General features: G+C 42.3%; 1 protein-coding gene across 4 annotated transcripts in view; it reads right to left on the bottom strand.

Moving 5' to 3' along the window:
• The window catches only part of CRB1 (crumbs cell polarity complex component 1), a 205176-nt gene that overhangs the window by 19529 nt on the left and 161147 nt on the right, over nt 1–24500 (bottom strand). For 2 of the 4 annotated variants that reach the window (XM_025987296.2, XM_072733414.1), the window contains 4 exons: nt 23665–23830; nt 18038–18941; nt 15092–15220; nt 11771–11903 (listed from right to left, as the gene is read on the bottom strand). In XM_025987296.2, coding sequence (XP_025843081.2) covers nt 11771–11903; nt 15092–15220; nt 18038–18941; nt 23665–23830 — 1332 coding nt within the window. Of the gene's footprint in view, nt 1–9946; nt 10007–11770; nt 11904–15091; nt 15221–18037; nt 18942–23664; nt 23831–24500 lie in introns of all 4 variants that reach the window. The other 2 variants (XM_072733412.1, XM_072733413.1) reach the window with 2 other exon arrangements.

The raw sequence follows: 24500 nt of genomic DNA, 5'->3' as shown, positions 1-24500 counted from the left end.
GGGGACGCTCGGTCCTGGCTCCCGGCTCGGTCCTGGACCCTCCGGTCGTCCCGGCGGCTCCGGGCCTGCTTCCGGCCCTCAGGGCTCCGGGCCTGCTCACCGGCCGCCGCGGGCTTTGCTGCCTCGTCGGGCCCAGGCCTCCCCCCTCCACCCCGGGCCTCCTGCCCTGCTCTGGGCCCGGCCCGGCCAGCCCTGTGACGGCTCCGGCGCTGAGGGCCGCTTTCCCGGTCGCCCTCCCCAAGCCTCCCAGATGCCAGAAGGCTCCAGAAGCACCGAGAAGCAGCCAGAGCAGCAGGGAGGCGCTCGGGCTCGGGCGGCCAGGCGCGGCCTTGTGACTGGATCTCTTCAGTGACAAACGGGGTCACTGACACTTTGGGAACAAACGATCAAGAGGAGACAAAAGAAAAACACTGGGGCCGGGGGGGGGGGGGGGTGTCGTCCAGATTCTGCCAGGACAGTCCCTGCTCATCCCTCAAGGCCCGGCTGGCGCGTCTCGTGGGCCACCCCCTGCCCTCACCTCTGGCAACATCCTGGCCCCCTCCCGTGGGCAGCGCACGACCCCTGTCCCCACCCGTCTACTCCCCCAGGACGCGCTGCGGCACCTGCTCTGTCAGGCTCGTGGCCTGCGGCGTTCCAGGGGCAAGGGACCCGCGTCCCCACCCTCCCACAGCTGGCAGGACGGAGGACAAGGCGAAGGTGACTCAGCGCTGCCGCAACCCCGAGCTGCGGATGCTGGTGCTGCAGCTGGAGGCCTGCGTGTCCTCGGGACGGAAGGCCCGGCCGGGAGGCAGCGCTCCACGGACACGCGTGGAGACAGGCCGCCCTGAGGCTGCTGTGGCGACCACGGCGCTCCCAGGACCTGTGGGCAAGGGGAGGGGGCCGGGGGGCTTCCCCGGGCAAGGCCCGAGCGCGCACAGGCTTGGCCAGGCCCAGAGGGAGGCACCGAGCCCGCCCGCAGCCTCAAGGGAAACGAGCCCCACGTCCCTTCTCACGTCCTTCCCCAAAGTCGCCTCCCACTTGCCTTAGAGGAGTCCAGAGAACGTGGACTCTACGAATGCGACCACATGCGCCCCTGAAGCCACGTGGCCAGGATCTGGGGGGCTCCGTGCATCGGATACAAGGAGCTGCTCTTGCAAAAGCAAAAAGGCAGCCACGGGAACTACCCCTGCGGGCTGCTCTGCGGGCGTCCTCGGTGTCCACGTGGGCACGTTACAGGTGTGAGCCCGCGTCTTTATGCATCTAAGCTTCCTCTGGGCCCAGCTCAGGAAAAAGCCGGTTCATATCAAATACCACTTCAGCATAAATAATAGGGTTTCTGTGCATTTGGTTTCTGGATGGGATTGTTCCCCTAGCGGAGACTGTGACTCACCGATCCTTCGGACAGTCTCATCGCTGAAGTGGTTGCTCATGTCTGAGACTTGCCTTTTGCATTTCGCAAAATGGGTAGGAAAAATGGGCCAACTTTCTAGACTCAACACTCTCACTTTCATTAATTTCATTTATTTCAATGCCCGTGGGGCAAGTTGAATATGTGCACACGCGCACACACACACACACACACACACACGTGCACGATTCTCTTGAGTTAGAAACTGCCACTTTGAACTTCAAAAACATCTCACTCCTCAGTACGTTAGTGACCACTGAGTATCCATTATACACGTAACTTGATGCTGGCTATTCAATGACTCAAAGGACCATTTTACTTTTAAAATGTAATTTTCCCCCTGAGTTTTAGGTTCTCAACCAGAGAGATTTCCGTCATCTCTCAAGCATTACTACGTACTTTGCCACTTTAAATAACAAATGTACTGACACCTCAGTTGTCCTCTACAGCATAAGCTTGCTATCCGATGGGATTATTAAAGAAATACTGGGGGAAATGGGTGGAAGTAATTCAGAGCCACGTGTGGAACTAAATTAAACTCAAGTAGACCATGAGACAGGCATGAATATGCCTCCCAAATGACCAAATGCATTTCACTGCAAGTAGCCTATTTGTTTTGGATGAGCTGTATTATTAATGTGTTGCTTCCTTTCTGTATACAATTAGTTTCCGATAGATTTCTACAGTTTACATGCCACATTCTGTGATTCAGAAATTATAATTGTGAGTAAACTATAATAGCCATGGTCTTTATGACCTTTTAGAAATAAAGACTTTTTTTTTTTTTTACAAAGGTTAGGAAAATCCTATGCACACAATCCATAAATAGGTACTACGCGTCATGAAAGTTTTAAGTAGAAATGATATTGAAATAATTACTAATTCCAAGTCAGTTATCTTGCTATTTAAATTCCCTCGAGGGTACCTCGTTTTCTACATGTCACTCCATTTGCTCTCACAAAAAAAGATCAGCAATGGATTCAATGAGCCGAAGCCTCATTTCCTAAAGGGAATGTAAGTCATTCAAGAAGAAAAGCCACATTACATAAGAATCTACACTCTCCATTTGTGAAAAATTAAAAATCAGGAAAAATTAAATTCATGTCATGTCAAACTAGGCAATAGCATGGTATCTGATCGCGTCCCAGCAGTTTTCAGTTTGGCTGATCACAACTCTGTTCTGAATAGACGGAACCAACGCCAAAGTTCTCCCCGAGTATAAAACAAGGGGGATAATTCAAGAAAATGGCAACTAACAAGATGCAATTGACTTCATTGTTTGCTTTGAGTCAGTTGGCCAACTAATTGGTTTGAGTCACGTACACCTCATTTCCGAAATGATCTATGATAGACTTCAACCACATTTTGAAGAGAATGGAAGTGGATCCAATGAAACATAATGCATTCCCCCTTGGGCAATAACTAGGATATATCTCAGTCTGCACAGAGCAATATTAGTTGAGGCTGTTGTCCAGCATGATTATTATCAGTTCTCGCTTTCACTCTCAAGATACTCCAGTTGAAAAATAATGCGGTCACCCTTGTCATAACCAACATACGCCATTATAGGCACATTTCAGATACCTTCGTTATTTACAAAATTGTAAAACTATGTGGGTGGAGCTATCCATGGAAGTTACTCAGTTCTCCCGCCTAAGCTCTTTGACAGCAGGAACACATCCTTTGTGCCTATTTTAGTTGCTCACCTTGCTTGGCTCGGAGCTTTGCCTATAGCAGACTCTCAATAAATGGTGGACAAATGGATAAATAAATATTTTAAAAGCCAGTTTCGGCAAAGCCCAATATTGTAGCAATGCAATGATCCCATCAGGGAGATTTAAAAGATGATGAGATTAATCTGACAGGTACCTCCAAAGCTGTTTGACTTGGTTAGCTAGTCAACCCAGTGGCAAGCTTCAACCTGGTTATTTCTGACAGTTGTCTGTGGCTTCACACCAACCAATTCAGTTATACCTACAATCCAGGGGCCGCACTCTCTATCGCCTGCTTCTGTTTTATTTTGGACACAGGAAGAAATGTGTTCTGAAGGTGAAGGTCAACATTACATGAAATCATTACATGATTTCTGTGAAGCTGGTGCTGATGACCCCACATTAAGAAATGAAGAGCATTAATTATACTTGGTGAAGCAGAAGTCTTAATAATGTGTGAAAAGATGAAAGGAAAACAGATTAGTGAACTGAATCAGAGCTGATTTCAGTGATTGAAATGCATCAAAATAACATTTCAGAACCGTTTCTTATGTTAGCTCTATATTTACTCCTTCCTGAATGCTAATTAGTGGAAACTCAGTGATAAGTGACAGCGTTTTTAAAAATAACCATTTGTAGAGAATGCCATTCTGGGAACCTCCTTCCTAAAGGCCAAATTGAGAGCACAAAGAGGCTGCCACAGAGAGGAAGCCTCCTGTGCCACTGGCCGGTGCTCTGTTCTTAACAGAAGCCCGAGGATGTGGGCCAGTTGGCATCATCCTTGACATGAGCCGTTCTGATCAAGCACAGCTCTAACCCTCTCAGAAACCATCTGTGACTCTGTCATTCATAAATGACTCCAAATCCCTGCTGAGTTTATTTTTACTTTCTGCTTTACTCTCTTAGTTTAATGAGTTCTATAAATTTTTTAGTGTGTGAGAGAGAATTTCCTATCACTTGCTAGACTTACTACATCTCAGTGAATGCCTCCCATCCTGGAACTCTGGGATTTTCTGAACGGGTTCCCTCGATCAGGACATCCACTCATTTGCATGTATGTTCAGACTCTTCATTTAGCCGGGATGAAGAGTCACTTTAGGAATTAGATGTGTCTGCTTACTCCTCGAATCCCCTCTCTGATTATTCTAATTATCCCTGCTATCATCTCTATTTGTGTCAGTTCCTTCAAGAGATGTGGCAACCAGTCAATAGGCACCAAAAATTTACGGTTGCACTGGAAAGGAGTTCTTATGTGGTTTTCCAAACCGTTCCTGATGATGACTAACATATATATGTGTATATATATATATATTTTTTTTTTTTACCAGTTTGGACAACAATACGAGGGCAACAAAACTCCTGCTACGTACTCCAAGATCCCTTTCCTGAGTCCTAAGTGACAGACCTCAAACCTTTTGTTAGCATTAGACTTGGAAAAAGTGATGTGGATAAACCCTAGCTCTGATTCTTCCTGCATACCTGACCTGGAGAAATTCAGGTAACCCCTTTAAGTCTCTATTCACTGATCTTTAAAAATAAAGATGTTAATGCCTCTCAGGGATATTATGAGGGGGACAAACTGGACTTACAAATATGAGAGCCTCTCAAGTTGAAAGCAGTGCCAGTACATGTCATTATTTGCAGTGTCATCTATTCCTTTTCACAACAGTTATTTTGGTGTTAGAAATGTGATCACTTACCCTCCCAACCAAGAAAAGCCCAGCACCAGATGGCACACTGGTAAATCCCACCACACATTTAAAGAAGAATGAACTCCAATCCTTCTTAAACATTTCAAAAAAGATACTGACGAGAAGAGAAAATATCCAAACTCATCTCATAAGGTCAACATTATCCTGATACAAAAGCCAGATGAAGATACCACAAAAAAAGAGAACCACAGGCCAATATCCATGATGAACATGGATGCAAAAATCTCAACAAAATACTAGAAAAGCAAGTTCAATACCATGTTGAGAGGATTATGTATCATGACCAAGTGACACTTAGCCCTGAGATGCAAGGACAGTGCAACATATAACTTAGTCAATATAACATACAACATTAGCAAAGTGAAGGATAAAAATCGGTCAACTGATTGCTTCTTTACTGTGCAGGAGTTTTGAAGTTTGAGGTAGTTCTATTTGTCTATTCTTGCTTTTGTTCTCTGGGCTTTTGGTGTCATACCCATTAAGTCATTGCCAAGACCGATGTCATAAAGCTTTTTCCTTATGTTTCCTTTTAGGTGTTTTACACCAGACAAAAATAAATTTTATCTCTCTACATCAACAACAAAATATCTGAAAGAGAAATAGGCAAATAATCCCATTTACAATAACATCAAAGAAAATAAAAGACTCAGGAATAAATGTAACTAAGGAGGTAAAAGATCTCTACGCTAAACGCTGTAAGATAGGGATTGAGACAAATTGAAGAAGAGACAGATAATGGAAAGATATTCTGCGCTCATGAATTGGAAGAATTTATATTGTTCAAATGTCCATACCTAGGCCAATCCACAGATTTAATGCAACCCCTAAAAAAATTCCAATGGCATTTTTCCTAGAAGTAGAACAAACAACCCTAAGATTTATATAGAACCACAAAAGACCCTGATTAGCCAAAGCAATTTTGGGAAAGGAGAGCAAAGCTGAAGACAGCACACTTTCTGATTTCGAGAAGTATGGGTTTGGCATAAAAACAGACACATAGACAAATGGAACAAAATCGAGAGCCCAGAAATAAATCCACCAATATATGGCCAATTAATTTATGACAACGGAGCCAAAAATAAGGATTATCTTTTCAATAAATGGTGTTGGGAAAACTGAATAGCCATACACCAAAGAATAAAACTGAATTTCTCACACCAATAAAAAATCAGCCCAAAGTGGATCCAAGACTTGAATGTAAGACCCGACACCATAAAGTTCCTCAACAAAAACATATGGTGTTAAGTTCCTTGATATCAATCTTGGCAATGATTTTTTTGGATTTGATACCCAAAGCAAAGGCAATACAAGCAAACGTGGGATTACATCAAACTAGAAGGCTTCTGTACAGCAAAGGAAGCCATCAATGAAATGAAAAGGCAACGTATGGAATGCAAGAAAATATTTGCAAATCATAGATCTGATAAGGGGTTAATATCCAAAATGTGTAAGGAACTCCTACAACTCAATAGCCAAAAAACCTCAATCTGATTTAAAAAATGGGCAGAGAAACTGAATGGACATTTTCCCAAAGAAGATTTATCAATGCCCACAGCCACATGAAAAGGTGTTCAACATCACCAATCATCACGGAAATATAGTTCAGAACCACAATGAGGTATCACCTCACACTCATCAGAATGGCTATCGTCAAAAAGATAAGACATAACAAGTGTTGGTGAGGTTGTAGAGAAAAGGTAACCCTGATGCACTGCTGGTGGGAATGTAAGTTGGTGCAGCCACTATGAAAAGTAGTATGGAGATGCCTGAAAACATTAAAAACAGAGCTACTGTATGATCCAGCTCTCCCATTTCTGGCTACATAGCCAACGGAAAGGAAACCATTGCCTCAAAGAACTACCTGTACGCGCATGTCCATTGCAGCATTACTCGCTACAGCCAAAGTATGAAAACAACCGATCCGATAAATGAGTAAAGAAGGTCTGGTACATATACACAAGAGAATATTATTCCACATGAGAAGGAAAGAAATCCTGTCATTTGGATCTTGAGGGTGTTATGCTAAGTGAAATAATTCAGACAGAAGATAAAAAGTACTGCATGATCACACTCGCATACCAACTCTAAAAAGATTGCACAAGACGTAGAAACACAGAGTAGCATGGTGTTCGCCAGGAGCGGAGGGTGACGGGTTGGAGAGATGCTGGACAAAGGGTCAAGCTTTTACTGATACGATGAGTAAGTTCTAGGAGTCTAATATTCAACATGATGACTAATAGCTCACCACATGACTGTACTGCACACTTAAAAGATGCTAAGATGGGCACCTGGGTGGCTCAGTCGATTCAGTGTCTGCCTTCAGTTCAGGTCATGATCTCAGGGTCCTGGGATCGAGCCCCGTGTCAGGCTCCCTGCTCAGTGGGGAGTCTGTTTCTCCCTCTCCTTCTGCCGTTACCCCTGCTCTTGCTCTCTCTCTCTCTCTCTCAAATAAATAAATAAAATCTCAAAAAAAGTTGCTAAGAATATAGATGGTAGATGTTCTCAACCCAAAAAAGAAATGGTAATTATGTAATGAGGTGGAGATGTTAGCTAAGGCTATGGCGGCAGTCATTTTGCAATATCTCAGGCTAGCAAATTAACCAATTGCACACCTTAAATTACACCTGTTCTTTTTTTTTTTTAAAGATTTTATTTGTTCATGACACACACACACACACACACACACACAGAGAGAGAAAGAGAGAGAGAGAGAGAGAGAGAGAGAGAGAGGCAGAGGGATAAGCAGGCTCCATGCAGCGAGCCCTGTGCGGGACTCGATCCTGGATCTCCAGGATCACGCTCTGGGCCGAACGCAGGCGCTAAACCACTGAGCCACCCAGGGATCCCCCAAACTTACACCTGTTCTATGTCACTTATACCTCAATAAAACTAGAAAAGATACTAGGAAAAATACAAAAGGATTATAGATGTAGAGAATGGAATACAAAAGATCAATAAATCTATGATATGACACCCAAAATTAGACACCCAGCTCAGCTCTCTTGAACTCCAGACTGGAATATTCACATTGATTAGTAACTGTACTTGGATATCCCACTGAAGCTTATATTTATTCATTTATTAAATCACCAAATATTTTTAAATAATATTCCCCAGCCTTCTCCAAACAATCACGAGGTAGGTCTTACAGCTCCACAAGTTGTTCAGCTCCACCTCCTCCAATCCCTTTTGACTGTATCAGGTCGTGCCAAATGTCCTTTCCTTTTATCTGGATTACTGCGACGGCCCCCTAACTGTGTCTTTTGGGGTCCAGTTTTGCATTTCTTTTCATCCATCCTCTCTATAGAAGCCCAGGTGATGTTTCTAAAGTGCAAGTGCGATCCTGTTACTCTTTTGATTGAACCTCTTTAAAGACTCCCCATTACTCTTAGAAGGAAAAGCCAGGTCATTAATTTGACTTACAAGGACTCATTTCTGCTACTTCTGAAGCCTCGGTCTTCCTGTTTTCCCACCTCAGGCTCCAGCCATCCTGCCTGAGCTCCGTTACCCCTTCTTCCAGAAATAATCTCTGTTGCTCCATCCCTCCTGCCACAACCTGACACCTGGTTACCTTTGAATCCCAGCATAGGCCTTAAGTCCTTCCACATCCACCTCTAAGCCTGGGCACACTGCTCCTCCTGAGTGCTCCTTTACAGCTGCTGCTTAGTTCCATCCTGGCACTGACCAAGAACCGTCCTCCACTGTTGACCGACATCCACTGCCAGACCTTCAACTTGTGAGCCAGCTCGTGTCTCACCTATAGTCGAAATCCTAGTACGTAATCCAGAGCATGACACATAATAGGTAGTCATTAAGTTACTGTTGCATACATTCAAAAAGGAGAGAAGGGAAAGAGTCCAAAATAGTAGTAATTTTGGTAGTTGGACAACCGAGATTTCATCACTGGTTGCCTACCTACATACATCATTAAATTCAAATTTTATGTATCACCATTTCCAGAAAGAACTCCATTTTAATCTTGCAAGATTAAGCTGCATAAGTTCAGAAATGGCAAAAAGGATCTGTAAATACAATTTAGTGAAAATTTTGGGAGACTTTGGTTACTCATATTGGAAAAAAAAAATATATATATATATATATAAACAGTTTATCACAGTCCCTGGCACAGAGTAGGTCCTCAATAGTGTTACTTGAATTTAATTGTTTCCTCATGATGCCAGAACACTAATTTCTGCAAACCTTCCTATTTTCTCTACTTCCCCATTTCCTAAAAAGGAAAGTAATAAAAACCATTCTTCATGTACCCACACACAAAGAAGGAAGAGGCATGGCCAAAACCAGTTATGACTTCAGGTATTAAATCTTAAAAATAAGCAAAAGTAAATGATCTGTTATTAAGCTAAATACAGGGTTTTTTTTTTGCAGAAGCTTGTTCTATAGGAGTTTGTGTGAATTTTGGTCATTCGGGTGAGATGGCCCCTCTCTGGAGCCAGATTGAACTATGCCTACTATGGGCAGGGACAATGTAAACCCATTGTGAGAACAATTAGGGATATGATCACTTCTAGAATGCCACCTAGAGGAATACTTGCCAGAGAGGGAAAGTACATGGGACCTTGATTTTGAGGGCCCCAGATATTTTCTTGGAGGGACACATCTGGGGAAGCAGACCTCAATTCAGGAAGGTTAGCTCTGATGCTTATGTGCCCATTATGTGAGGTGAGTGTGTGTGTGTGTGTGTGTGTGTGTACACACGTGTGCCTGGCTTGTGGACATCTTACCACGCAAGACACAGTCAAGACATATGAAAACAGTTGTCCGAGGATGAGAAGTAGAGATACAGAAACAAAGTTTTATTCTTCTGTGTAACTATGTAAAGGCCATAATCACACACAATGCAATTAAAAATACAGAAAAGTAAAGAGAAAGGGGAAAGTATTTTCAAGTCAGGTATCTCATGCAAGATGGGAAAGTAGAAAAGCACCTGACAAGTTCCAACGACAACAGAGACATCAGAATTTCACAGATAAAGCGTTTGAGAATGACTCAGATATATTTGGAAGGGAACAGATTACACTGCAGCGGCCTGTAAGTATGTAAGTACAGAAATACCGAAAAGGGAGTCAGTGTGAAGCCATATATGTGTGGTCTTTGGTCATCTATTTTATGCTTACTTCAAATATTTGGGAATGCAAACATCGATGAGGGTTTTTGTTTTCGAACCAGAGCAGCTCCTAAAGACATAGACAAAATTTACAAAATTATATTTGTCAAGTCATTAGCACTGTAGTTGTTTTCTAAATTAATTCTTAGGATCAAAGCAGTTTTCCCTTTAAATGAGTGCAATGTCTTCTTTGGAAGGGCGCATCTGTACAGAGAGATTTAGCAGAAATGCTACTGTGCCAGTGGAAGCAATTAAAAATATTACCAAATAAAGTTTTCTAAAAAATTATCATGTTTAGGCTATTAAAGGCAAGAAATACATATAATTTGTTTGCATACTCTATTAGTTAACTTACCGTATAGATCCATCATTTCAGGTATATATTTTTTTAAAAAACATTGCGCCAAATACATTTTGATAAGGAAAGGTCCTATGCTTTCACGATTTTTTTCAGGAAGATACTCAAAGATGATACATTTACTTGCAAATTTTAGAAAAATATGCCTCCAAGAAATCAAGTTTTATAATATACATATTTTTTGGTGTATGGACATGCAACAGTACCTAACTTTTGTTAAATATGCATCAAAACGCAATTCAAATCAGTCCATTTGATAGACACGTCAGCAAATTCATAAATTTATAAGCAATTAACCCAAGGTACTCTCTTTGAATAGAAAGTGTTGCAGGAAAAAGACATGGAAGTAGAGTTTCTCTGTCCTTCTACTGGAGGAGAGGTTTGGCGGAATCAGAAATTACACCGGTGAGAGAGAATTTGAGATTTGGTAGGAATGTCAGAGAAGTTGTTTTCTCCAATTTACGGATTTCATGTGATTCCCTTTATAGATAGATAGATAGATACATAGATAGAATAGATAGAAAAGTAATTTATATATATAAATATATATACATTTCACTTCTTTTTATATAATAGCTATATATATGAAGAGATATATATGATATAAAAGTAACCTGTATATACAAATACAGACACATTTAACTTCCTAGAGGGTCGGCAACGCAGCATCTGCGCAGCCAGGCAGGCACCGAAACACAACGGATGCAAAACCCGGTTTGACCCGTGATTCTCAGTGTCACGCCACGAATACTAGGTGGGCTCGGGGAACCCAAGCGCCTTAGGGTGGGGCTGCGTGGGGCTGCGCCCATCACAGCCGCGCACCCAGAGCCCGGGCAGGCCCAGGCTCCCACCGCAGGGCTCCTTCTGACGCGGGGGCCTGGAAGGTCACCGCCTCAGCCCCCTCGGTGACCAGCTGTTTCTGCCCCCCCCCCCCCCGCGTGCCCGCCCCCGCCCATTCCATCCCCCTCTCCACACCCCCCTCCCCTCTCCACCCCCTTCCCCCTTTCACCCCCCACCGTATCCACACCCCTCCCCTCCCCCCGCCCCCCACCCTCCCCTCTTCACCCTTGCCACCCCCACTCCCCCATCCCCCTTCCACTCCCCCACCCTCCCACTCCACCCCCCACCCTACTCTCTCCACCCCTTTCCCCCTTCCCCCCACCCCCCTCCACCCCCTCTCCACCCCCACCCCCTGTCCACCCCCACCCCACCCCCTCCAGCCCCACCCCCTGCCACCCCTTCCCCCTCCATCCCCCCACCCCCCTCTCTACCCCCACCCCCCCACCCCACCCCCTCCACCCCCACCCCACCCCCTCCAGCCCCACCCCCCTGCCGCCCCTTCCCCCTCCATCCCCCCACCCCCTCCCCCGCACCCCCCTCCACCCTCTACCCCACCCCCCGCCCCGCCCCCCGCCCGGCGCAGAGGCCGGAGGGGAGGCCCCGAGCCCCAGGGCACACGCCCCGACCCCCGCTTACGTGCACCTCGCAGCGCTCGCCCGCGAAGGCCGCGGGGCACACGCACTGGAACCCGCGGCCCAGGCCCCGGCCCCGGCACAGGCCGCCGTGCGCACACGGAGCCGACGCACACTCGTCCGCCGCCTCGTCGCACCTGGAGGAGAAGCACACGCGGGGCCTCGGCCTCTGCGCACCAGCCCGCGGCAGACCGTCCTCTCCGCGTCCCTGCGCCAGGCCGTGACCTGGGGCCCGGGATCCACCCGCCCGGCCTCTCCCTCGGCCTGGGGCTCGGCCCCCCTCCCTCCCTCCCTCTGTTTCTCATGAACAAATAAATAAAATCTTTAAGGAAAAAATTTTCAATTTTCAATATTCAAGTAGAATGACTTGCAAAAGCCAAGGGGCACCTGGGTGACTCAGTCGGTTAAGCGTCTGCCTAAGAGTCCTGGGATCGAGCCCCCCATCGGGCTCCCTGCTCAGCGGGGAGTCTGCTTCTCTCTCTGCCTCTGCCCCTCCCCCTGCTTGTGCACACTCTCTCCTTCAAATAAATAAATTCTTAAAAAAAAAAAAAAAAGAATGACTTTCAAAAGCTGAATTTTTCCCAAACAAGTGATATCAATTCTAAGGTATATCAAAATTTTCTTCTTCCCTGGGACACTGTCATCTTTCACTTGGTCTTCGGCCAACAGCTTTTTTCCTGTATATTTACCAATTAACTCACCAGGCTCTTTCATTCAATCATTCAGTAGGTATGTATTTAGCACTCAACGGTAGGCTAAAAACCAAGCACTGTTAGGCCTCACGATAGAGCCGTAACTGTGGCATCCCTTTTACTATGGGAAATTCATATAAAATGTTAGCTTCAAGAATCCCTAAAGAGCAGCTTATGATGTCAAAGCATAATGTAAACAGTTTTTCATTTCTCACCTTCCAAAAGGTAAAAACTTGCATGCATAGGGTATCAACTAATCACTAGGCTCAAAGTGAAGAGGAATGAGGGGGTGGGTGGGGAGGGTCAACCCAAGGTATAAAGGAGAAAAAGATTTCTTCCCAGAAAAACAGCTCCTTATCCTGCTGGATACCAAGCATAGCTGAGACATTTTGTTTTCCTTTTTTGGCTCAGGCTTCTGGACTGGAAGGAGGCCTCTCCGATTAGATCTGAGCAAAACCTGACAACTTGCGAGAGCCTGCCAAGCACTTTTTGTCCTGGGTGGGCCAGTGTTCACACCATCCATCATTTGCAACCTGCCAGGATGACACTATAAAGTTGGGGGTTTAGCCAGACAGAAGAGGAGGCAATTTGCCGGAAGACAGCTTTTCAATATTTTGGATGTTACAGAAGTCACATTCCCCTAAGCCTTGGGAGATGGTCTAGTATTTTCCAGTCTCCCTCTGGCTATTCTTTCTCCATTTCTTATCTCTTCCTCTCTTGAATTAAACAGTGTACCACACACAAACATTCATTATAAACATTATCAGAGCTTTCATTAGAGATCAAAATTAATACATCAAAAATCAGAATAAATAAGTCCATTAACATTAAGGACTTTGAAAGCACAGAATCTATTGACCATGTGTTCACTCTTTTAGAAATCCATTTGCAGCAGAGAAGTTGATCTAGATGAAAAGAGTCCCCGGGAGAGGAAGGAAAACTTGGAGTTCCTTTTCTTAGCACATTTCAAAGAAATAATTTGCATTTAAGTGCAAGATTATTCTTTTAAACAAATGTTGGAGGAAAGGAAATGTTTGTTTGAAATGGGGATAATGTGTGGATAGCAGAGAAAAATAATCCAAGGCTTTGGATGAGTCTATGCGGTGTGCCATTGAGCATTAATGTGACAGTAAGCATTCAGCTGTGACATAGGCAGGAAATAATCCGCACTTTAAAACACTGGAAGAGCTGGTCGAGGGAATATTTAGGACAAGGAAATATTTGCGCTATTTCGGAGGCATATAGAGTTTGAGGCCAGCTGCATGGTCTCTGGGTTAACAATATGTTGCATGGGAAAATATGATCCAGGGCTATGAGCTTCCCGGCACGTACACGCTCCGTCTGGGTCTGCATGTGCCTCTTGGAGCCAAAGCACTGAAAGGCTGTGAAGGCAAGAGCTGGGTTTGTCATTGAACCTTGAAAGGGTAAAAGGCAAGTCTCCCCGAGATGGCCTACATTGTGAAAATGGCAAAAGAGCTGGATCTGCATAGGGTCAGAGGAGCCAGCTGGAAAAGGGAAAATTCAAATGAATCCAAACTGCAGTTGTCAGGGGTTTGTCAGCACAAATACACCCATTATTTAATTAACTACCTTTCTGGGAAAATTTAATTCAGTCAAACTCTCTCTGTTGGATGCTCTGTATTTTCATTTATCTCATTCGTTCATTGCAGGGAGTTTGCTCCAAGATCCTTATCTTGTGGCGGAAGGCCTAGGAGAGGAAGGAGCACGGTTCCCACTTTCTTCTAACTGCTGCAAGCAAAGGCTTATTCATTTCTGTCAGCATATCCAGGAGAGGAGCCCAGGCTGTGAAGGCTGCTGGGCCTCCCTGCAGCTCACATCTGGATTGACACCTGACCTGTACCTTGACCCCTCAGCGTCAGTTTATGCAAATGCAAAGTGGCATTAATAACAATTAGAGAGGATATTTATAAGATGCATGACCGTGCTCAACAAATGGTTAATTGTTTATTATCTGTTTATATAGAGATATATAAGAGCTCAGATAGAGCCTTGGTTTATAATCATTAGGGGGGTCATTGATCCTTTTGAGAAGCTGATAAAAGCTGTGGAGTATATCCTTTTTTTCTCTTTTTAAATCTTTGCCCTCACCTTCAGCCAGTCAAGTACATATCCGAATTTGCCTGCATTTTCAGCCATTGTCTGAAGCCATCGGCCAACTCCGCATCAACAATCCCTGTATTAGCTGAAGAGTCTCTGGGAAAGAGAGACTCACATGGATAAGGCATATCTACTTTCAGGGCTCTAGATAATTCTGTGAGGCAATCTTTTAGGTATATTTTATTTTGCTTCCCCAGCAACTCTATTTGCATCATGTATTAGAAACATGAATCCAGAAATACTTATCAGAAAGAAAAATATCACATTTTACGTTGTTTCAAAGACATCTTTTCCTATTTGAAGTCTTGGCTAATAAAGTGTTCTTTGTTTTGACCTAAATTGTGATTTTTTTTTTCCCTTCTCTTTTCTTGTTTGACTCTGGTAGGACCTGTATGTCAGCATGGATTTTCCTATGGGAACAGAGATGAAAAATCGGAGGGGAAATCAACTTTGAGTAATCCCACTGTTGTTCAGCCCAGACTTTTCTTCTCTAGAAAGTGCTAATGTTGACTCACCGCTCCCCAGTAAAACCTGGCCGGCACAGACACTTTAATTCACCCTGGGACTCTGAGCAGTTGCCTCCGTTGTAGCAAGTGAGGTTCGTCTTCTCGTTCCCACAGACTGTCGAGGATAATCTGGTGTGTCTGGAGAGAGAAAGGCAACAGCCACAGCTGTTCATCTTGATCATTTCATTCAAGAAAACTTTTTTGGAAAAGTCTGTCTATGCAGTCAATGCCAAACTAATCAAGTACTCAGGCTAGGTTATGCACGACCCCTTTCGCTCAGTAGACAGCTCCTGCTGGGGGGCGCGGTAACAAGCTCGGCTACATATCTTCCATTTCCACAGTTTCCATTGGTGAGATAAGATCTGTGCCATGAGGTGGCAATAAATTTAGGGTTGGGAAGAAACTTGCGAGAGCTGGGTTTGCTGCTGCCTTGCTAATAAATCAACACGGGCCACGGAAAATTGCAGCTCTATAAAGGCCAGGAAAGCAAGGACCACACTCTGGTACCCAAGCACTCCTGTGATTTCTCTAGGCTTTCAGAGCTGAACTCCTGTTGCCCTGCCAACACTTGCTGTCCCCTTCCTAATGATTCATAGCTTAGCGGAATGCAGGCCAAGTGCTGTCCAGGAGGAGTCTATACAGCCCTCAGTGACAACTGTGTGTGAATCCAAGAGTGTGGCTCTTTGGTATAACAACAAAGCTGGGCGTATCATTAAGGAATCCTTATAAAAGGCAGAACAAATCGTTAGAAGCTAAGCAGAACTTGACTGCAAAGGCAAGTGCCAGGGGTGTGAAGGGACTGATTACGAGAGATTTTAAGGGTGTTGTTCAGGTCCTTTGACCCACTGGGCATGGTGTCTGATGCATAATTAATGTCCAGGAAATATAAGAGGAATTTAATTTTGTCCAGTTGTGTGTGCTGCAGCTAACGTGGAGAAACTAGCCTAGAGGACGGTAAGTGTGTCTCTTCCCATAAGAGCTAATCAATTCGACTTTAAAAGGAAACTATCCTAAGGACTTTTCAAAAGAACCAAAAATGTCAACCAGCTTTGAAAGAGGTCAATTAGCAATGCAAATGTAAGCTTTGTATACGTCTTAGGTTTAATAAACAATTTTTGAATCTCATTAGGAGGGTACTTTTGAGAACTTTAATCTTTGAGCGCTTGACTTTGATGAATTAGGCAGGAAAAAAAATGCTGGAGAAATAGTTCCTGGGGCATGTATGTTTACTTTACTTGCCCAAAGTCACCGTGGCAATACTATTAATTTTGATCCTGGATGTCTTTTGCTTTTAAACAGGCAGTTTGTTGGCAAAATGAGTCTGTTTTAACTCACGGAAAGCGACGTACAACTGAAATGTCAACACGTAGCACCTCATATTGGGCCTTGGCTTCACAGGTTCTGAACAACAATAAATGTTATCGAGATAAATACATTTTCTTATACGTATGACTACATGTTATGTCTGCTGGGAGATTCATCCCATTAGAGCTCCACCTCTGAGTTAGTGTTATGTCTACAGGCTGCCAACCCACTCCAGGTGTTCTGGCCAAAGTCTGGGAATGTATTACTTGTTATTAATAATCCTCTCACCTCCCCATAATGACTCAATTGTTTAGTGAAGTTAAAAGTAGTATAAGTTATAAAATAATGAATTCTACTTATGTGGAAACATCGAAGCCATGTGACTTAGTAGGAAAATATTGATTCTTATTTCTGCTTACGTAACACGAGATGGAGGTCATTACTAGAATTAAAACACTGCTCCAGTCGTGTTAGAAAAAATTGGGAAATATGTCGAAATGGGCAAAAGATATTACTGAGTATTCTTTCAACAGAATATTGGGTGTTATATCAAAGACACTCTAGGACTGTTTGATTTTATAGTGTGTATGCCTTAGATTTTCTTCACTATTTTACAACTCTGTAAGTGGTAGAAAATGACATTAATACGAATGGATCCTGCTCATTGAAATGTAAGTGAATTTGTCTGTGGGGGTAGAATTGATTGTCACACGGTAGAAAAGACAGTTTCAAATATTAATTGTACTGCCCTGTAAAAGATTAAATAGTTTTGCATGTATTAGTGACTTCATTTCCTCATCTCTATTTATATACATTTATGTGGATAATAAAAATATATCTAATTATTATATATGCATATATATAAGTAATTAGGTTATCCTTTGACCGGGTTTTTATACCTTATTCATTTCTTCATTAATTGATGACTAATAAAAACAACAAAACATGTTCGTTTACATGAGAGTCATAATTTCATCTTCACGAGATTATAATTTAGCACAGCCTTTTCCAGATTTTATAAGGTTTACATGCCTGAAATAGCCAAGGGCATTGTTTTAGGGGTAGAAGTCATGCTTCTTTGAACAATATGAAAACCAAGCTTTTGGGGGCACCTGGGTGCCTCAGTTGGTTAAGCATTTGACTTTTGATTTCAGCTCAAATCACGATCTCAGGGCCTTGAGATCGAGCCCTGCTTCAGGCTTTGCACTCAGTGGGGAGTCTGCTTGGGATTCTCTCTCTCCCTCTCCCTTGGCTCCTCTCCCCACTCACTCTCTCTCTCTAAAAATAAATAAATCAAAAAAAAAAAAAAGAAAGAAAAAAGGAAAGAAAAGAAAACCAAGCTTTTGCATTTATTGTAAAAAATATTTGTTTCTTGAGGCCTTAAAGCTGTGAAACTCTGGGGCATGCGACATATTCTAACAAAGACATCTGAGAAAGCATTCTGCTTGAAGTCCGGTCAAAGCACTCCCATTCTTCCTTGTAGAACATCCCACCATGTCTGGTCTACAGGACCACACTGTGGTGGAAGGGACCCATGTCACTCCCGTCCAGCACAGCCTACAGAGGCATAGCTGAGAGAGCTTTCCTAGTCGATGAGAAAATGTGGAGTCCAGCTCCACTGGCCAAGCCTTAGATGAACTTCATGCTCACCTGCAAAATTTTCCTGTGAAATTTCCCGAACAGTGGCAAGAATAGCCGCTGGGGTCGCTGATGCAGGTGGCTCCGTTTGCACACTGGTGATTCTGGCAATTGTCTATATCCGTTTCACAGTTCACACCGGTGTATCCAGGCTCACACCTGCAGCGATAGGCCGCAACTCTGTCGGAGCAGTTGCCATGGATACAGGGGTTTGAAAAGCATTCATCGATGTTGAGTTCACAGTGTGTCCCTGACCATCCCAAGGGACACGAGCAGTGATAAGAGCTGTAGATGTCTTCACAATTTCCTCCATGCAAACAGGGGCTGGAGTTGCAGGCATTCAACTGCAAACAGCCGCTAACCACTGAATTCATAGAGATTTTGAGAAACTGTTCTTCCTGGGGTTTATTAGTGAAACCATGAACATTAAAGTAAGAAAGATAAATGCCACTGATTTCTATTGTACTTAGACACCCTTTCAGGCCCTGGGTATTGTCAATAGCTCGGTCACCCACATAAATGTCTGTATTATCCTTCAGGAAGTTGAGGCTCCCAGTGGCAACTGCACTGGTCACAGAAGGTGCTTGGTTGTCCACTTCCATTTGCCACCTGGAGGCCTGGGCCAGTGGGTCTGTCATGGAAAGAGTCACTTGGTGCCATATGCCATCGTTCACTGACTGCAAACTTGTCAGACTCAGCATATAAAAACTGTTGCCACTTTGCAGTTGAAATAATAATCTGGAATCTCGAATGCTAATGTTAAGAAATTCAGGCTCCTTCTTCGCGTGCAGTATGATCACATTTGCATCTCTTGTTCTGAAACCAAATGTGATATTGGTGAGTTCTCTGGTAATATTCCCATTGCTTCTGAATAATATTTCACTGCTTTGTGCATTAAAAACAGCATTTGCAATACCTAAAGAGAGAAGACAACACCAATCAGCAACTTTATGCCATCTATAATGTTGCTTCATTACCTTTATGACTATTAATGATCAGCATGTATCGATTGTTTGATATGTATTAGGCACTGTGCTAGTTCTTCTTATATTATTTCCAATACCGAATTCTGGAGCATGATTTTATTATTATTACTATGATCATCCCCATTTTTATAAAAGGAGAAATTGAGACTCACGAAAGTTTAGTGATTTTTTTCACAGTCATATGGTTAATAAATAATAAGACCAGAATACCAAACCTGCATGGCCTGATACCAAAACCTAAACCACACATTTCTTTTCCACTGAAAAGAGGTTACATGTAGAAACAATGTCTTAAAAAGGTGAAAATAAAGGGGACCCGATACACGACTAAAAGTGATCATCAGTACAGGTGTTGAAAAAAAGCTACGATTGTCCACTTGAGTAGAGAAAATCCAGTTCTCCACCTCCTGGCTGGGTGTCCTTTCTTCCCACAGAACTTCCACATTCACAGCACGTGTGACATCAGACGTGTGGGGCTTTCCCCCGCCAAGCAACTCTGCACAACATCATTTCCCCTCCCTTTTGGTTGTTTCCCATCTGCATACAAATATACTGTAACTGCTTCGATCTGAGAAAATAAAAACACCCAAAAGCACAACTCAGCTCCCCCTCACCCCACTGCTTCCTTAATTCTCTATTCCCTTTCATGCCACAACTTCTCCAAATAGTTTTATCTTCTCATTGTCTCCACTTTCTCATCTTATTTTCCTTGTAATACATGCCACTCAGCCTTTTGTGCCAATCCCTTCACCAAGGTCACAATGACCTCAATGTAGTTGAGGTTACTTAATGTAGTGGTCAATCCTCTATTCTCACTTTCTTGCACTTTTCCGTAAAAATTGACTTTAAAATGCTGTCTTTGCCTCAATCATTGGGCACCACACCCAATAAACTCTTATCATATAGATTATTTTAGTTCTTAGTGTCTCTTCTGTCACTCGGCAGATCAATATAACAACCACTCCTTAGCTCAAGACCACCATTGGTTACCATCACATCTAGAAAGAAATCCTAAATCCTTGGAGCTCCTGGGTGCCTCAGCAGTTGAGCATCTGCCTTTGGCTCAGGTCGTGATCCCAGGGCCCTGGAATCGAGTCCCACATCGTGCTCCTCGCAGGGAGCCTGGTCCTCCCTCTGCCTGTGTCTCTGCCTCTCTGTGTGTGTCTCTCATGAATAAATAAATAAAATATTTTAAAAAGAGAGAGAGAAAAATCCTAAATCCTAAACATGGCTTGTAAAAGTCTCTGTGATCTGACCCTTGGTTAACTCTTCAGTTCTACTTACTATCACCCTCTTCCTTATTCACATGCTACAGCTGCAAAAACTTCTTGCCATTCTTTTTTTTTTTTTTTTTAACTTCTTGCCATTCTTTGAGGACATAAAACTTGTTCCCAAATCAGGCCTTTTACTTGCTGCTAATTATCCTTGGAGTATTCTTTCCCCAGATCTTCTCACACATGGCTCTTTCTCAGTCTAATGTGCTCAAATGTCACCTCCTCCGAGAAGGTTTCCCCGACTCTCCCAGTTAAAATAGTTTCTTCCCTGTAGCCACTCTCTCTTCCATTACCCCGCTTTATTTTCTTCATAGCATGTATAACTATTTGAAATTATGTTGTTCATTTGCCTACTTGTTCTTCGACTGTCTTTCTGCACTATAACATGAGATTTATGAGATCAGGGACTTTCTCTGTTTAGATTATTACCACCTCTCAAATGCCTAGAACATTGCCAGACATATAGTAGGTAAATATTACTAAATAAATAATCTGTAAAAATAACTCTGTCGTTCTTAATTCTGGAAAGTGAAATAATGATTAGAAGCTACTGTAGGAGAAAAATTCAAGTGTATTATTCAAGTGTACAATCCAAATGTGTTATTTGGATTAAAATTTCACTTGATTTTTATTGCTTTTGACTATTGTGTTTTTTCCACCGAGTTTGGGGTTGGGATTAGGGAGGAAAGGAGCAACAAGTGTCTATTCCATGCTTTTAAATAAATGCTAAAAAAACAAATCTCATTCGCTCTCCCCAACTCCAAAAGGACAAATATGGTCTATAATGCTAAATAAGTTCATTTTACTAACACTGCTGAGCACACTGAAATCACTTCTCATCCGGGGAAAAATCACAATACACATAACAATATTTGTATTTCATCTTTTCTTTCTTTCTTTTTTTTTTTTTTTGTATTTCATCTTTTCTTCGGGGAACTTTATCTTACAAACACACCTGTATATAAGGTGAATTCTCAATTTTTAAGTCTTGGTTTTCTGATAGAACACCCTAAAGGCAAACTCAGAGTGATGCATGAGCTATATCCTCAAGACTATGTTATTCTATTAGATGTAATCTTCTCAACATATCTTACTTGAAAGAAAATACCATAGGGTCATAAGATCACATGAAATTAAAATTATGCAAAATAGCAAAAATGTGTTCTAGGGTTCACGCCTGTCAATTAGTAAAATTCACCCCTCCTATTGATTTACTTTTTTTTCCTTCATTAAGGTAAGTTATACTTTAAAAAAATGTTATTGAGACATTTTGGGAGATCCATGGCAAACTTCCTACTCTTTCTGTAGTGAGAATGCAAGCGCAGTGAAGATTCACTTAACTTCTCTCTGATGCAGGATATACAAATCCTAAAGTGCTTTACATATATACTGAAGACCAATGTGTACCGGGGGTATGGTTCTTGGCCTGCAAATGTTTTTAGAAACCCTATTCTTTTTTTCCCCTGTGAAAATATTCCAAACGATTTAAATCCTTTTGTAGAACATAACGGGACTAAGAACTTTAGAACTTTTGGATTTTTATCAAAAGATGAACAATGAAACAAATTATTTTGAACATGTAGTTTGGAGGTAGAACAATGGGAAGCTTGCATTTAAAAGTTGGTGCCATATTAGAAATCAAATTGAATTCTTTATGCCAACTCATTGTGCTTTATGTACTATATATATATATATATATATATATATATATATACTATCATCCTGTACTGTAATATAGTATATATGTCTAAAATATGAAAATAAAAGTGTATGTATTCTCAAAAAAATTTTCCAAAGTACATATATAGTACAACACATTTCATACATCCTTTCAATACGTTTTGAAAATATAGAAACAGAAAAGTAAATATATATTTTTTTCCCCAGTCACCACAGCTCAGTCTCAACAGAATGTTGTTGAAATAAACCTGAGTTTATCCTATCCTCTGGTTCCACTCCATTATTTTAGTGCAATGTTTTCCAAGGTGATATAGATCACTTAACGTTTGGAAAAGTGAAGTGAAAATATTGAGTTAATTTGAAGAAAAATGATGTTACTTTATTCACTTGACAAATATTTATTGACAACCTCCTATACGTTCGGCACTAAGTGCTGAGAGTAATGTGAGAAGCCAAATAGGAGATTTCCTTCCCTTTTGAAATCTAACTTTAGTGAAGCAAGGGATGATGAACAAGTAAACAAATACATATACAACGAAACAGAAAGGAATCCTAAGAGATACGAAGAAAAAAATAAAGCCAGGTAAGAGGACATTTGGGTTGGAACCCGAGTGAAGTGATGAAGGCAACATGCCCAAGCTTGGAGTTGAGCAAGTACAAGACAGAGCTGGAGTGTGAGGGCCCTGATGGAATGGGATAGAAGAATGTGAGGAGCAAGATATCAGAGGCAAATTGAGGACAACCCTTTAGAGGATTTGTCACAGTCTTTCAGTGTGTGTGCGCTTTCAGAAACAAAAAATGGGATGGTAGCCGGTGGGGTTACGGGGGGAGGGGGGTCAAAGGAAATTTTTTGTAATGAGGAAATTTGGCAGTGTGTTCATACACTGGTGGAAAAGTTAATGGTGCTGAAGAGTGAGAGAAAAATTTTAGAAGCAAAATCTTCAAATAAAGGTGTGGGGGGGTAAGATTAGAATTCAGTGCAAACACGAAGATTTGTTATGATCAGACTGTGTTATTCGAAGTAGGAGGGGAGGAAATGTTTGTAATAGTGTGGTTAGTGTGCAGACATGTCAACATGGTGAATATAGAATCCAAATTTGTTAAGATTTGGAAAACTGGGGCCTTTAGTCCTGAAGATGAGCAAGGATACTTTACAGATTGAGGAAAATATTCAGAAAACAACAATGCCCAATGTGTTTGACTTTGTATACTTACGGTTATAAAATCATCACATATACACAATTTTTTTTAATCTACCTGTCAAGTAGATGTTTTATCCCCATTTTACAGAGAAACTTTTAGGTTACAGAAATTGTGTGAACTGCCTGAGGCTTCACAGTCAACAAAAGGCCGTGAGCTCACACTAGGACTTTACTCTGTACTCCCAATGAGGAAAGGAAAGCCAAATATTACTTGGTTAATTTCTTCAGAAATTAGCTTTAAATCATCAAAGACCTAGGTTTTGCTCTGATTTCCATTCCCCATCCTCACCCCCAAGAAATCTAGGGGCAGGAGGAGGCATGAAGCCAATATGGATATTATTATCATTATTATTATTATTATTATTAGATTAGATTTATTAAATTAGTTGAGTCCTTCCTTTGGGAAGCAAGTTTTGTCTCTTTTTTTTTCTGAGTTGCCTTATGGAACTGAAAGATCCAACTTAATTGGATGGATGATAACTTTAAAATCCACCTACATTCAAATCCTCGCGGCACCCCCTGGCACTGGGCTCCGGGTGGACACGGGCTGAGCTCACACCACTGGACTTGCTCACAGGCTTTCCCAGCTGTGTTTGCAGGGCAGGAGCATGAGAAGTCATCCCACAGGGAATAGCACACACCTCCGTTGTGACAGGGGTTGGACTGAGTGGAAAAGAAATGAAAGTATAAACAGCAGTGGCGACTAAATATGGAAACAGTAGAGGCCAGACCCCATCTCTGTTATTTTTAAATGCTAATTTTCTACACAGTTACACATTGAACTTCTCATATCCATTGGTTAAGAAATGGAATAAAACTGCTACCGTTGCCAATTCTTTTCTAAAAGAGAAATCGAGAGAGAAAGGAACAAAAAGAAAGAGATGAAATGAGAAAGAGAAAACATATAAAGCCAATTTTCTACAACAGAAGGAGGTTTTTAAAAGGTATGATAACATTCTCTGGAATTTCTAAGTTACCAGGCACTTTCAATCACAACAATTAGCATCTGAGGGAGATGTTTTACTCCTGTTTTTACTAATGAGGAAGCAGAGGGCCCTCCTGTTACCCAAGATCCTAATAAAAAGGCAAATAGTGAAGCTTGGTACCTCTGTCCTCTGGGTCCAGATACAGTGACCTCTTCACTGGGCCTGCCTCTCACTCAGACACATATTGTTATTATTTGAGTTCTTAAAATAATATTAATATTAATAATAATAAAATAAATATAAAAATATTTCACTTTGGATATTTGGAAATATCCAAAGTGAAAGTATTTAAAAGGGAATTTCTGAGAGCTGAGGCTGTATTTATCCCAGTCCCCCTGTTAGGAGGT

This window comes from Vulpes vulpes, chromosome 13 (genome assembly GCF_048418805.1).
Source record: "Vulpes vulpes isolate BD-2025 chromosome 13, VulVul3, whole genome shotgun sequence".
Taxonomy (NCBI): Eukaryota; Metazoa; Chordata; class Mammalia; order Carnivora; family Canidae; genus Vulpes; species Vulpes vulpes.
Note: the sequence above shows the minus strand (reverse complement) of the source record. Positions and strands in the feature narration are given on the sequence as shown.